The 16,390-nt window shown below is 36.7% G+C and overlaps 1 protein-coding gene across 1 annotated transcript in view; it reads left to right on the top strand.

The window, feature by feature from the left end:
- LOC100622606 (ATP-binding cassette sub-family A member 3-like) overlaps positions 1-16,390 on the top strand; it is a 200,897-nt gene that overhangs the window by 84,579 nt on the left and 99,928 nt on the right. The window contains exons 8-9 of the mRNA XM_021088375.1: positions 1,218-1,355; positions 5,918-6,047. Coding sequence (XP_020944034.1) covers positions 1,218-1,355; positions 5,918-6,047 — 268 coding nt within the window. The remainder of the gene's footprint in view (positions 1-1,217; positions 1,356-5,917; positions 6,048-16,390) is intronic.

Below are 16,390 nucleotides of genomic sequence, written 5' to 3'. Positions count from 1 at the left end.
ACAATGAGCTTCCCAAACTGGCTGCCACCAGTGTCTGTATCCCCAAGGTGGGCTGCAGTTGCCTCATACCTTTCCAGGGGTCTCTCCAAAATCAGCAGGGAGGTCTGATCCAGGCTCCTTTCAAATTACTGCTTCTGCCCTGGGTCCTGGAGAATGTGATGTTTTGTGTGTGCCCTTTAATAATGGAGTCTCCATTTTCTCCAGCCATCTGAGACCTCTGAAAATAAGCCCCGATGGCCTTCAAAATCAAATATTCTGGAGCTCATCTTCCTAGAGGACCCCTAGAGCCTGATGTGGGTCTCAGACCCCTCATTCCTTGGGGAGAACCTCTGCAAATGTGGTCATTCTCCCACTTGTGGGTCACCCACCCAGCACTCTGGGATTTGACTCTATTGCAATCTTCTTCTACATCTTGTTATGCTTCCTTTTTTATATGGTTAGAGAATCTCTTTTCTGGTGGGCTCTGGCTTTTTAAAAATTTATGACTGTTCAAAAAATAGTTGTAATGTTGGTGTGCCTGAGAGGAGGTAAGCTCAGGGTCTTTCTACTTCATCATCTTGGCCACCTCCCCCAAAATAATGCATTTTAAAAGTGTTTTTATGAAAATAATTTTAAACTAACAGACTCACTGAAAGGGTCTTAGGAATCTTTAGGGATTTGTAGTCATGTCCAAATAAAGAGACCAACCCAGGTTGACAGAATGCTTTTTTGCTGAGCCATTTTAATGTGATTTTATTTTGTCCTTCTTCTTAGACAGTGAAATTTTATTTATTTATTTATTTATTTATTTTGGCTTTTTAGGGCCACACCTGCAGCATATGGAAGTTCCCAGGCTGGGGACTGAATCAGAGCTGCAGCAGCCACAGCAACACAGGATCTGAACTATGTCTGGGACCCACACGACGGCTCACAGCAAGGCTGGATCTTTAACTCTGAGTGAGGCCAGGATACAACCCACACCCTCATGGATACTAGTCTTGTTCATAACCTGCTGAGCCTCCCCCCACCTTTTTTTTGGACAGAGACATTTTAAATGGCATGTTCTGTGCTTATTCTATTGGAATTGAAATTATCGGTATTTGCTTCCACATTTCATCTCAAGTTATCTGCTACAACCCATCTCAAAACTGAAGTGAAATGAGCCACTTTTTTCCAAGTCTTAAAAACATTTTTTTTTTCGTGGCATCGTAATGATTACGTCTTTGCTTTTTTCTTAGAAAGCCTACTGGCTGGGAAAAGCTACAAGCATTCGGAAAAAAGAAGAGAGTCAAGTTACTAATATAACTCACAATGCTTATTTTGAAGACGAACCTGTTGATTTGGTGGCTGGTATCATGATCCAACATTTGTATAAGGTATTATTTACAGATCTCTTTTCCCCTATGTTACTGAAAATTAATTTACAGGGCGTGCATAGCAAATGTTTGTCACTGGCCATAACCCTACCCCCATATAATGTTAATAAATATTGTAGTCAGTACATTTATTATTTAAAGAGATAAAGTGAAATTTATGCACATAAAATAGAAATCCATGTTTTCTTCTACTTCAGAATAGAATTCAGCTTTGTATAGATGATAATGGTGTCTTCTGCAAGTCTCCCATTTTAAGAGCTAATTTCTAGTTGTAGCCATGATAGTTTATTATGTAAATATAAATTTATATTCATCGTTGTGGTTTTACTTTTCTACAAGTTACACATTAGGCTGTCCTGCTACGTTCTCCTCTTTCCAAGTGTTTTGTAAGGAGGTGTATTTACATCTGTCAACTAATTTGGATTACAGTAGGTATGTATTATTCCAGCAACCTATATGTCTGCTGGCATTCCCTTGTGCCTCAAGGAGATACTTCAGCTTAAGTTGAACCTCTAATCTCACAACTTGTGGAAACTCCTGTATCTCTTCATAGGTTCTACTAATTATCTGTGTGTGTTGTGAAGGGGGGAGGACTTTTTATGCTCTTGTGTTTTTTTCTGCCTCCAGCATAACACATTATGATTCTGGTTTAATCTCATCAATTTAGATGTAAAACTCATCCTTGCCTTTTTTTTTCCCTCAGAAGGACCACTCACATCACAATTTTCTAAGTATTTTTTACCTTTAATATAATTTGGAGCTTAGTTAGGGTTATCTCAAGGGACATATGAGCCATTTTACCAGCTTTACTCACTCTGTCTTTTTTAATCTCTGTTTTTGCTTCTTCTCCAAGACTGTCCCTGAGAGCCCTTCCTCTAATGTGTGGAGCAGTTAACATTTTCCCAGGTCCTTCTCCTAGACTTGCACATCCAGACACATCAGTGTTCAGCAGAACCAAGGACCTTTTCTGTAACATTTATTTACTTATTCAAGATGTTCAGCAAGTGGTTTCTAAGCAACTATTATGTTCCAGAAACTGATTGGTATTGGGAAGACAGTTGTGAAATATGCGGATAAAATCCCTGTTTTAAAGGAAATGTAAGCAAAAATTATTTAGGAGTTCTCCTGCCTCCAAGTAAGATGGAGAAGTTCTTGGTATCCCTTGGTATCCTCAAACTGCAAAATGTAGAAGAATCCAGATAAATTACATTTATCAGACAACTACAGTTGTTCTACAGACACAATAATGACCAGATTAATTTCAATTCTAAAGAATAGACAGTCTTTCTAAACTGACCTTAGAAATGCTGGCCGTTTTCTTCCTTTTAGTCATTTGCTGTTTCTAACCATGGACTGAGGATCAGCCTCAACCCCCCATCCCCACCCCATACAAGACTTTACTAGAAGAAAGAGATGTGATGCTTGAAACTTGAAGCTTTTGGTGCTCATAGTTGGCTGGCATGACATTTTGAAAGTTTGAGGGGGTCCAAACTCTCAAGTGTTCCTTTGGTATATCTAAACTGATGTATAGAGCTATAGCTGGTATGCTGGAAAACTAGACCAAGGATTCTGAAAGGCAACATAAAATATGTAAACCTGTGAAGCTCAGAAGACACAGTCACACTTGAAGAAAACATACAATTGTCCTCCCCTCAGACACCCAGTGTATTAGAGGCTAATGAACTATATCTAAACCTCCAAAAGACAGGACATAAATCTCCTTTAGTCTTACTGGACTGAGGATATGCAGACTGAAGATACTCCATAGATACTGACGAGAACCATGCTTGCAGAACAAAAATGAACTGGGATGGCTCAAGTCTTTCTAAACTTCCATTCTATCTTTCACCCCACTGAGTCTCATATTAAATGGAAGTGATGATCTCGTTCCCTTACCTATTTAAACAAGAAAAGGGATTACTCTTTTGTGGAACATAGCTGCACCTCCATTGTTATTTTACACAAATGTGTAGCTCAAATAAAAAAATTGCTAGACATGTGAAGAGGCACAAAAGAGTTACCAGTGACTAAGAATAAGAACATGCAATGGAAGCAAACACACAGATTTTCTGCATATTGGGTTAACAGAGAGAGATTTAAAAATCACCGTGATTACTAAATTAAAGAACATATTAAAAATAGTTATTCTTATCTGAATAGTTAAAATAAAGAACATTTGACAATAGCATTTGTAGCAAGGACATGGAAAAGGTATATTACTAGCAAGTAATTCAAATCAATATAACAACTTTGGAAACCTATTTGGCAGTGTATCATTCAAAGTTGTGCCAGGAAACAGAAACCAGTAATTTGAATACTGAAAATTTAGTACAGAGAACTGAGTAATAACAATGGGTTAAATGCTGATATGGATAAATCATCGCTTAAACTATATCAGAATATCAGGTTAGAGAATATCCAATACCTCTTGTGCTGAGCAGGGAATACTCAATAGAAGAACAAACTTGAAAATTTTTCTTCCTTTCCACCAAGGATAAGATTCAAGCTCTAGTGGAGGGTGTGTAACTGTGGTTTAGTGAATGGTAAGAAATTTGCTGAGGTGCCATACGGCTATGTCTGGCATCTAGAAAACCTCCTATGCATAACAGAGAAACATGCCAGGAACTACTTGCTTGGGTCCTGGAAAGACTTATTGAGGAGCCACTGGATGTGGTGACGATGAGACTTGCTGGGAAATTGCCCACTGAGGTGCTGGTTGAACTTTCTTGGAAGCCACCAGTGGGGTAATGCTGAGGTCTGACTGGAAATAATGGCGAGACTCCTAAAAGATAATTACAGAATGCCGTGTACCATGAGGGAAACAAAATGATGGGACAGTAACTTGGGCATACAACAAGAAATGGAAATAATTTTGATAGATTCCTGAAGTAAGGCCTCTTTGTGAAGCTGATCCTTGAGTTGAGCCTCAAAGATGTGAATGAATCAAGGAGTTGAAAAACTGAGACATGGGGGAGTTCCTGTCTTGGTGCAGTGGTTAACGAATCCGACTAGGAACCATGAGGTTGCGGGCTGGATCCCTGCCCTTGCTCAGTGGGTTAACGATCCGGCATTGCCGTGAGCTGTGGTGTAGGTCGCAGACGCGGCTCGAATCCCGTGTTGTTGTGGCTCCGGTGTAGGCTGGTGGCTACAGCTCCAATTAGACCCTTAGCCTGGGAACCTCCATATGCCGTGAGAGCAGCCCAAGAAATGGCAAAAAAACAAAAAAACAAAAAAAACTGAGACATGAAAAACAAAAGCAGAACATTAAATCCAAAACTCTGAGGTGAAAAATGTTATCATGTATTTGAGGAAGCAAGTACAGAAGAACTGGTAGAACACAAGTTTGAAGAGGTGGACAGAAACCACAGTAGGTCATGATAAAGTTTGGTAAAGTTTATATTTGAAGAGTATTTAGAAGTCATTGAAGGGAGATAATTCCATTAAGGATGTAAATTGGTGTATGTTTTGGAAAGATTCTTTGACTGTGGTGTGGAGAATTAGTGAGAGGAAGACCAATAAGGAGGTTTCTAAGCATTAGATAATGATAGCTTGGATTAGAGTAGCGTGGGTGAATATGGAGAAAAGTGAGCAGCTTAAGGTAATTTTCTGTAATTATATCTGTAAAGGTTGAGGGAAAAGGAGGAAACACATATGACTCAGATTTCTGACTTGAACAGTTCAGTGGGTGGTGGTGGCATTACTGATGTGGGAAAGACTGGAGACGGATTAGTTTTTTTGTTTAAAAGTGGAGACTTGAGGAACTTAACAGATCTCCTTTGGATATAAGTTTGAAATGCCATATAAACAAACATCCCTGTTGAGATATCTCCAGTTTTTGAGACATTGTTTTACCTTGTGACTTCAACTCTCTAATGCATCTAAGAAATATTGCCTTTCAATTTGTCCAGAGTTTTTTTTTTTTTTCTTTTCTTTTCTTTTTTTTTTTGTCATAGTAAGGATGTGAAAAAACTCCCTGAGACTAAGTAACCGTGCCGGTCTTCTTCATAAAGGTATTCACAGTATCTTATAAATAGATGCCACATTGTATGTAGACTAAATATTTGTTGAATAAATATATTGATTAGCAGTGGTAGGTGCCTGATGACTTAGTGGATGAGGCAGAGGGAGGTGTTAAAAGTAAGTTCCAAGTTTCTGGCTTGTACATCTAGGTAGGTGATGGTATGACTCACTAAGATAAGAATATAACAGGAAGAGTACATTTTCAAATGTGTTAATGAGTTTGAAGGGCTTATAGGACAACCAAGTATAATGGGTTTCTAGCATAAAGTTTTGGAACTTAGAAAGATATGGACTGGAGCAGACCGTGACATTATCAGCTTCAAGATAATAAAGTTTTGTGGCCCTACTTTGAGCTTCTGTACATGTATTGCCTTCACATATTGTTTATTTTTCACACCTTTATCTTTTTTATGCTTTTATTTTTCCTTTTGAGAGTAATGGGCTGTTTTTTCTTCTCTGGATAATTGATATAAACACCTGTCCTTTATAATAGTAGTAGATATAAAGCTTGTTTTGTTTTTGTTTTTGTTTTCTTTTCACAGGAATTCACATTACAAAATACGACTGTACTAGCAGTTCAAGACTTGACTTTGAATATGTATGAAGGACAAATCACCGTTCTTCTAGGACACAATGGGGCAGGAAAGACTACTACCTTATCTATTCTCACAGGTATATATTCAGGGTCACTTTGCACACAGATGCTGCTGATCAAGCTTTGAAGTTTTTGTATACTCTTCTTGACATTGTCATTGCTTGCATTTAAATGATGCATATAGTTGTTTCTCAATCCACTCTTTTTTTAAAGGGCAAATTATTTATTATTAAGTTTAAAAATCAGGTTTGTTTTTCAGGTGCACCAAACTTCTCACTTTGTAAAGTATTACCCTCACTGGTCAATACAAAGAATGTTTTATTTTCATTTATTCATTAATTTAACTTTCCTTTTATTTTACTATTTCTTCTATTCCCCTGTTCTCTTAATAGGAAAACATTCTAATTTGTTTGATGTATTTTTTTTATTGTAAAATGTATATTATATATTCTTATGACTATATTTTTGTTATAAAATTTTCAACATACATTCAAGTTGAAAGACTTTTAGTTATCACCCTTATGCCCACGGTGATTATACCATTTTAATATTTTATGATACTTGTCGTATAGCTATTGATCCTATTTTTTAGGCAACTGAAAATTAATTTTAGACATTAAAATGCTTCCTAACAAATAATTTAGTATGCATATCACTAACTAAAATTTTTTTCTCTGGGAGTAAATTTTCATTATGATGAAATGCTGAAGTTTTAAGTATTCATTTGCTGAATTTTGGCATATACATACACCTGTGTAATTGAACTGCCTATTAAGATAGATAACTTCACTATTATCCCAGAAAATGTTCTCATTACTCAAGTGATCCACTTGTAATTCATAGCAGCCAGTACATTTCAGATGAAGCAAAGCTCTATTCATATCATTAATGTATATAAATATGTCAGGTATTTGGGTGCAAACAAAGAATGCAGTGGTGAACAAAGTCCTCCCTTTAAGGATCTTACAGTTGAGGGGGCTACTGATGGTAAATAGGAATTTTATGACGCAACATGAAAAGTAAGAAAATAAAGCTTTTTTTTTTTAACCTTTTATTTTTTTTCTACTGCGCAGCATGGTGACCAAGTTACACATACATGTATACATTCTTTTTTCTCACATTAACATGCTCCATCATAAGTGACTAGACAGAGTCCCCCCTCCCCCCCCAAAAAAAGAAAAGAATGCTTGAGTGTTGTGTGCCATCCTGTAACCTTGATACAATCCTGTGGGCAGGGTATGTGCGCAAAGAGGAAATGAAATCTAGTTTGAATTTGGTATGAGTTGTGATTAATCATGAAAAGAAGAGGAGATGCATATTCCAAGGATATTCATGGCCAAGGATGAAGAGGAGAGAGAATGTTGTATGGCTAGAGAAAAGAAAGGGAATAAGAAATGACAAAAATGATAGCAGAATGTCAAGTAAAGGGCTGGAGCAAAGTTGAGTTTCACATTGTAGGTCAACTAGAAGCAGACTTACTTTAGAGGCAAGGGGTTATGCAAAACAACAATTCTTTGTCAGTTTCTGTCTTTGAACTCCCTCTGAACCTCAAAGACTTAAAGCGCTTATTTTAGGCATTAGTCTCTAATTAATGCCACATAATTATTAATGAAGTATTGTTACTGTTGTTATCAATGTAATATCAGCTACCATTTATTAAATGTTTTCTATATATTTTATCTTGGGATATATCCATGCTTTAAGCTTTGTGTCAGTGGTACCTAAAGATAACGGTCTCCAAAGATATATTCATGTTATTCCAGGGATTTTTTAATGTTTATATATATATATACACACACACACACACATATATATCATCTCATAATGAGATGTGAATGTTTATATATATATATCATCTCATGTTGATATATATATATACATATATGCATATACATATATCATCACATTATATGTAATGAGATAATCCTGGATTTTCTGGTTGAATCCTAAATGAAATCTGTAGTGTCCTTATAAGTGAAAGACAGAGGGCAGTTATAGATAGGCAGAAGAGTAGAGGACACAGAAGGGAGAAGGCAATGTAGCAATGGTCCCAGATAACCACATTGGTGTCCCACAGGGTAAGAGATATCCGCAGCCACCAGAATCTGGAAGGGGCAAGGCGTGGATTTTCCCTTAGAGTCTCTCCTGGGAGTTTAGTCCTCTCGACACTTCAATTTAAGCCCAGTGATACTAATTTCACACTTCTGGTCTCCAGAACTATGCTAGAATAAATTTCTGTTGTTTTAAGACTTAAGTTCATGGTACTTTGTTACAGCGGCCATTGGAAACCAATGTGTTTATAACCTCAGAACATACATTATGTAGTTTCTTCTGTGCATGTGCTCATGCCATTTTCCCTTACTGGAATGCCTAAACCACCACTTACCCTTTTGAAATATTCTATTTATCTGTGAAGATCCAGGATCCTGATCCCCTCAACCGTAATTAACCCCTCTTACTTCTTATCCCCTCAACCATAATTAATCACTCTTGCTTCTGTTTGATAATTGATATGTCTCAAGTGATTAGACTAGTACTTTCCAGACAGTAAATGCTCAATAAATACTTGCAGACTGAGTGAATTTCATCATGTGTCATAATTGTTGAGTTACCTGTTTCCTCCATTAGATTTAAGTTGTTTGAGGCAAGGGTCATGTATGGTTACCATTTTTTAAAGGGTAATTTTTAAAATGAGATAAAATTCATATAATATGTAAGTCACCATTTTAAAGTTTGCAGTTAGTAGCATGTGCTACTTTCACAATATTGTCCAACTACTATCTCTGTCTACATCCAGAAAGTTTTTCTCCCCCCCCAAAAGAAATGCTATATGCTTTAGCCATAACTTTCTCAATTTTCTATCCTCCCAGTCCACAGCTGAAACCTAATTTCAGTTTCTATGGATTTGAATAAACTGGATATTTCATATAAATGGAGTCATACAGCATATGAACTTTTGTATCTGGATTCTTAGCATGTTTTCAAGTTTGACCAGTGGTGTAGCATATGTCAATATTTTGTTCCTTTATATGTTTGAGTAATATTCTACTGCCTGCATAAACCACATTCTGTTTATTCATTTATAAATAATGATAAATGGATATTTTGATTGTTTTTCCTTTGGCTTATTGTGCTGGTGTAATTGTTCATATACAAATTCATTGGAACACTAGTTTTTAATTCTTCTGGGTATATACATAGGAGTATAATGGCTGGGTCATATGGTAATTCTATGTTTACTCTTTGTGAAACTGTTTTCCACAGTGAATGTATTACTATCAGTACAAGCATGTACAAGGATTTCTATTCCCCTCAGCAACAGTTATTATTTTCTAAAGGTAGCCATCCTAAAAGAGTTAAAGGTAGTTTTTCATTTTGCCTTTGATTTGAATTGTTTTTTCTTGAAGTATACATTACTTACAATGTTATATTTGTTTCAGGTGTACAGAAATGTGAATCAGTTATACATATAGATATATCCATTCTTTTTCCATATAGGTTATTACAAAGCCTTGAGTAGATTTTCCTATGCTATACAGTGGGTTCTTGTTAATCACTTCTTTTATGAAGTGTGTGTATATGTTATTACCACCTTCCAAAATTCCTTACTTCCCCCAGTGGTATCATCTATGGTAACCATAAGATTGGTTATGAAATCTATGGGTTTATATCTTATAAATATCTTCCTTTGTATCATTTATATTAGATTCCACATATAAGCAATATCATGTGATATGTGTCTTTCACAGTCTAACTTCACTTGATATGATAACCTCTAGGTCTATCCATGTTGCTGCAAATGGCCTTATTTCATTTTCTTTTTATGGCTGAGTAATATTCCATTGTATATATGTACCACAGCTTCATTATCCATTCCTTTGTTGATGGACATTTAGGTTGTTTCCATGTCTTGGCTATTGTAAATACTGCTGCAGTGAACATTGGGGTGCATAGATCTTTTCAAATTATGCTTTTCTCTGGATATATGCCCAGGAAAGAGATTGCTAGTAGTTCTATATTTAGTTTTTGGAAGAACCTCCATACTGTTTTCCATAGTGGTTGTACCAATTCACATTTCCACCAATATTGTAGGAGGGTTCCCTTTTCTCCACAATCTCTCCAGAATTTATTTTTGTAGACATTTGACAATGGCCATTCTTGCTGGTATAGGTGGTACCTCACTGAAGTTTTTACTTATATTTCTCTATAATGAGTGATGTTGAGCATTTTTTCATGTGTTTATTGACCATCTGTCGTTCTTCTTTGGAGAAATATCTATTTAGATTCTTTGCCCTTTTTTTGATTGGGTTTGGGTTTGTGTTTTTAGTTTTTGTTTTTGATATAAAGCTCTATGGGATGTTTCTTAATTGTTTCAGATTTGGTATTTTAGGTCTTTTTTCCCCTCCCTCTTTTGTTGTCTTCTACTGTGATTTGCTGTCTTTACTGTTGTATTTGGTTGACTGTTCTTTTTTTATGTTGTGTGTCTACTATAGTTTTTTGGTTTGCAGTTCCCATTAGATTTTGATACAGCAGTCTGTTTATGTACAGTATTTTTTTTGATGGTCACTTAATTTCAAATGCATTTTCAATGTTTTGCATTTGTTCTCTCCTCTTCTCATGCTTGCTAGTTTTGATGTCATATTTATCAGTGGATGATTTCCTATTTTCTTTTCACCCCTACTAGTGAGCTTTCCCATTTGTAATTTTCTTGTTTCTAGTTGTAGCCTTTTCTTTTCAAGCTAGATAAGCTCCTTTAGCATTTGTTGTGAAGCTGGTTTTATGGTGCTGAATTCTTTTAGCTTTTGCTTATCTGGAAAGCTTTTGATCTCTCCATTAAATCTGAATGAGAGCCTTGATGAGTAGAATATTACTGTTCCTACCTAAGTTACTACCTTCATCACCTTAAATATATCTTGCCACTCCCTTCTGACTTCCAGAGTTTCTGCTGAAAAATCAGCCTATATCCTTACAGGGGTTTCCTTCTATGTTATTTTTTCTTTTCCCTTGGTGTTCTTAATATTTTTTCTTTGGATTTAATTTTTTGTCAGTTTAATTAGCATGTGTCTCAGCATGTTCGTCCTTGAGTTTACCTTGTACGGGATTCTCTCTGCTTCCTCACGTTGAGTGAGGGTTTCCATTCCATATTAGGGAATTTTTCAGCTATAATCTCTTCAAGTATTTTCTCTGGCCCTTTCTCTCTCTCTCACTTCTCCTGCTAGGACCCCTCTGATGTGAACGTTGGTGCATTTAGTGTTGTCCAAGAGAGCTTAGACTGCCCTCAAGTCTTTTAATTCCTATTTCTTCATTCTTTTCTGTGGCAGTGATTTCTACCACTCTGTTTTCTACCTCACTTATTCGTTCTCCTTTAGTTTCCTGATATTGATTCCTTCTAGTGTATTTCTCATTTTAGATACTGTGTTAGTCATCTTAGTCTGCTTGTTCTTTAAATCTTCTAGCTCTTTCTTAAACATTTCTTATAACCTGTTCATTATGTCTCCATTCTTTTTCTGACATCTTGGATCATCCTTACTGTCATTACCTTAAATTATTTTTCAGGTAGATTGTTATCTCCTCTTCATTTAGTTGTGTGGGTTTTTATCTTATTCCTTTGTCTGAAGCATATTTTTTGCTTGTCTCATTTTGTCTAAGTTTCTGTTCGTGGTCTCTCTTCTACAGGCTGCAGGATTGTAGTTCTTGCTTCTGGTGTCTAACTCTGGTGGGTAAAGCAGATACCATCACTTGTCTAGGCTTTGTAGTGGGGGGACTGGTGTCTGTCTACCAGTGGTCGAACTGGGCCTTGTCTTTCTGATGCCCAGGAGTGTGTTTAGAGGTGGCTGTGAGTTCAGGATGACTTTAGACTGTCTATGTGATGTAATATTTTTTGGTACAAGAGCTGTTTTTAATATGGAATCCTGCCACCTCTTTCTTCAGTATATAATGGTCATTATCCCTTTGATAGGAGATGTGGCTGATGTTGTGTTGACCAGAGCCTGCACTGGGTATTGGATGGGGATTCCTGTTTTCTTTGTAGTTGTCTCTCCTCTCTATTTGTTGGGGTAGGGCCACCCTATCAGTTTTTAATCTGTGTCTCTGCTCTGTGGTGCAAGGTAGGCAGGATCGGAGAACCCCCACTATGGGACAAGTACCTGAGTATTCCTCCACTAAAGCTGTTTACCTGTGAGTAATCAACCCATTCAAGTCCTATATTTCCTAAATATCATCTGTCTAGTTTTCTATTGTTATAAATGGGTTAAGTCAACAGCTATTATTGTATATATGTATATTTATATCTTTAATTTCATTTCTTTGGTTTCATGTATTTGCTAGTTTGTCGTTAGGTACATATACACTTACCATTGTAGTTTCTTTTCTTTTTTTTTTTTCTTTTGTCTTTTTGTCTTTTCTAGGGCCCCTCCCATGGCATATGGAGATTCCCAGGCTAGGGGTCTTATTGGAGCTGTAGCCGCTGGCCTACACCACAGACATAGCAACACCAGATCCGAGCCATGTCTGTGACCTACACCACAGATCCTTAACCCACTGAGCAAGGCCAGGGATCGAACCTGCAACCTCATGGCTCCTAGTCACATTCGTTAACCACTGAGCCATGACAGAACTCCCGCATTGTTGTAATTTCTTGATGGGTTGAACCTTTTATCAATATATATGGTCTTTGTATTCTGTAATAATTTTTGTCTTTAAAATATATTTTGCCTGATATTATTATAGCCGCTCAGCTCTATTTTGTATCCTATTTGCGTGGAATGTCATGTTCTCTCCTGCCACTAGAAACCCATTTGTGTCTCGGAATGAAAATGAGTCTCTTTTTTTATAATACAGATGGATAAATTTTTCCTATTTTTTTCTAAATCTAACTTTTATTTGAGAAGTACATTTCCATTTACAGTAAACTCTAAAGGAGTTCCTGTTGTGGCTCAGCAGAAACAGAACCAACTAGTATCTGTGAGGATGTAGGTTGTTCAATTCCTGACTTCATTCAGTGGGTTAAGGATTATGATTGCTGTGAGCTCTGTGTAGCTTGCAGACACAGCTCAGAACCCATGTTGCTGGGATTGTGGCATAAGCCGATAGCTGCAGCTTCAATTTGACCCCAAGCCAAGAAATTACATATGTTGCAGATGCAGCCATAAACAAACAAACAAACTGAAAAAGAAGGAATTTCTTTTGCCATTTTGAAATTGTTCTACATCTTTTATCTTTTCATTTGTGTCTCCGAACTAAAATGTTTCTTCATTGCTGCACTGCTTCTTTATTTTTGTGATTTTTCCAATTATATTAATTACCTTCTTGTTTCTTTTTTTTTTTTTTTTTTGTCTTTTTGCCATTTCTTGGGCTTCTCCCGTGGCATATGGAGGTTCCCAGGATAGGGGTCTAATCAGAGCTGTAGCCTACGCCAGAGCCACAGCAACATGGGATCCGAGCCACGTCTGCAACCTACACCACAGCTCACGGCAACGCCAGATCATTAACCCACTGAGCAAAGGCAGGGATGGAACCTGCAACCTCATGGTTCCTAGTCGGATTCGTTAACCACTGCACCACGATGGGAACTCCTGTTTGGAGCTTTTTGATGTTCTCTGATGTGTAGATTTGTACATTTCATCAAATTTAGGATGTTTTGGTCATTTTTTAAAATATCCCTTCTGTTCCTTTCTCTCTTTCCTCTCCTTATGGGGTTCCCATTATGTGTATGTTGATATACCTGATGATTTTCCATAGGTCTCTCAGGTTATATTAATTTTTCTTCAATTTTTTTCTCTGTATTTCTCAAACTGAACCACTTTTAAAGTTCACTGCCTCTTCTGCCTATTCTAATTTGTTTCTAAGTTAATAGAGTGAATGTTTCATGGCAGTTATTTTATTTTTTTTGTCTCCAGAATTTCTTGTTGTTTTCCTTTTGTATTATGCTATACAGTAGGCTCTTGTTAGTTACTTCTTTTATATATAGTAGTGGATATATGTTAATCCCAAATTCCTAGTTTATCCCTCCCCCTCCTTTGATAACCTACGTTTTTTTTTTTTCTGCTTTTTTAAATGGCCACACATGTGGCATGTGGAGGTTCCCAGATTAGGGGTCAAACTGGCTGCAGCTGCCAGTAAACATCACAGCCACAGCAATACAGCATCCGAGCCACGTCTGCAACCTACACCACAGCTCACAGCAATGCTGGATACTTGACCCACTGATTGAGGCCAGGGATCTAACCCACATCCTCATGGATACAGTTAGATTTGTTACCACAGAGTTACAATGGGAACTCCCCCAAGTTTGTTTTTAAAGTCATGGACTTAGAGAAAAGACTTGTGGCTGCCTGATGGGAGGGGGAGGGAGTGGGAGAGATCAGGAGCTTGGGCTTATCAGACACAATTTAGAATAGATTTACAAGGAGATCCTGCTGAGTAGCATTGAGAACTTTGTCTAGATACTCATGTTGCAACAGAACAAAGGGTGGGGGAAAAAATGTAATTGTAATGTATACATGTAAGGATAACCTGACCCCCTTGCTGTACAGTGGGAAAATAAAAAAAAAAAAATAAAATTAGAAAAAAAAAGTGTGGCTGTATGGCTGGGTCACTTTGTTGTGCAGCAGAAATTGACAGAATGTTGTGAATCAACTATAATAAATTTTTTTAAGTATAAAAATAAAATGTATAAGTCTGTTTATGTCTTGTAAATAAATTCACTTGTCTTATTCTTTATTAGATTCCACATATAAATGATATCATACAATATTTGTCTTTGTCCGACATACTTCACTTAGTATGGTAACCTCTAGGTCCATCCATATTGCTGCAAATGGCCATATTTCATTCTTCTTTATGACTGAATAATATTCCATTGTATATATGTACCACATCTTCCTATGGCGGTGGGTATTTAGGTTGTCTCCTGTCTTGACTATTGTAAATAGTGCTGCTATGAACATTTTGGTGCGTAGCTTTTCTTGAATTATGTTTTTTCTCTGGGTATATATACCCAAGAGTGGGATTGCTGGATCACATGGTTGTTATATATTTACTTTTTTAAGGAACCTTCATACTTTTCTCCATAGTGGCCGCACCTGCTTATATTCCCACCAACAGTGTAGGAGGTTTACTCTTTTCTCCATACCCTCTCCAGGCTCTTTGTAAACTTTCTGGTGATGACATTTCTGACTGTGTGAAGTGATACCTTGCTGTATTTCTGATTTGCATTTATCTAATAATTAATGAATTGAGCATTTTTTCATTTTTTTTTTGCCATCTGTATGGCTTCTTTGGAGAAATGTCTATATCTTCTGACCATTTTTTTTATTTGGTTGTTTGTATTTTTATATAGAGAGAGAGCTGAATGATATGTCTGTGTGTTTTGGAGATTGATCCCTTGTCAGTCACTTTGCAAATATTTTCTTCCATTCTGTGGGTTGCCTTTTTTTTTAATGGTTTCCTTTTCTGTTCAAAAGCTTTTAAATTTAATTATGTCCCTTTTTTTTGGTTTTGATTTACATTACTCTAGAAGACATGTCAAAAAAGATATTGGTGCAATTTATATCAATGTCCTCCTCTAAGAGTTTTATACTATCCAGCCTACATTTGGATCTTTAATCTCTTTTGACTTTATTTTTTACATAGTGTTAGAGAATGTGCTAATTTCATTCTTTTACATGTAGCTGTCCAGTTTTCACAGCACCACCAAATGAAGAGACTGCCTTTTTCTCCATTGTATATTCTCGCCTCCTTTGTCATAGATTAATTGAACATAGGTACATTTGTTTCTTTCTGGGCTTTCTATTCTGTTCCAGTGATCCCTGTTTCACATACCATGAAGTGTGCAGCATGCAGCAGCTTGATATGAGATCTCAGTTCCCAGACCAGGGATTGAACCCATCTGCAGCAGTGAATATGATGAGTCCTAACCACTAGATAACCAGGGAACTCCCTCAAATACCATACTATTTTGATGAGTGTAGTTTTGTAGTATAGTCTGAAGTCAGGGAACCTAATTCATCTAGTTCTGGTTTTCTTTTTCAATATTGCTTTGGATATTTGGAGTCTTTTGTGTTTTTCTGTGAAAAAAATACCATTGTTAATTTGATGGGGATTGCATGGAATCTGTAGAGTACCTTGGACAAGATATTTTATTCTCTTCAATGCATCGGCAAATGGGATGGTTTTCTTAAATTTCCCTTCCTGATCTTTTGCTGTTAGTGTATAGGAATGCAAGAGATTTCAGTGTATTAATTTTGTATCCTGAAACTTCACCAAATTCATTGATGAGCGCTCTTATTCTTAGCATGTTTAAGATTTTCTATGTATAGTATCATATCATCTGCAAGCAGAGACAGTTTTTTTTTTTGTCTTTTTGCTATTTCTTGGGCCACTCCTGCGGTATAGGAGGTTCCCAGGCTAGGGGTCCAAT

Source organism: Sus scrofa, chromosome 3, assembly GCF_000003025.6.
Source record: "Sus scrofa isolate TJ Tabasco breed Duroc chromosome 3, Sscrofa11.1, whole genome shotgun sequence".
Taxonomy (NCBI): Eukaryota; Metazoa; Chordata; class Mammalia; order Artiodactyla; family Suidae; genus Sus; species Sus scrofa.
Note: the sequence above shows the minus strand (reverse complement) of the source record. Positions and strands in the feature narration are given on the sequence as shown.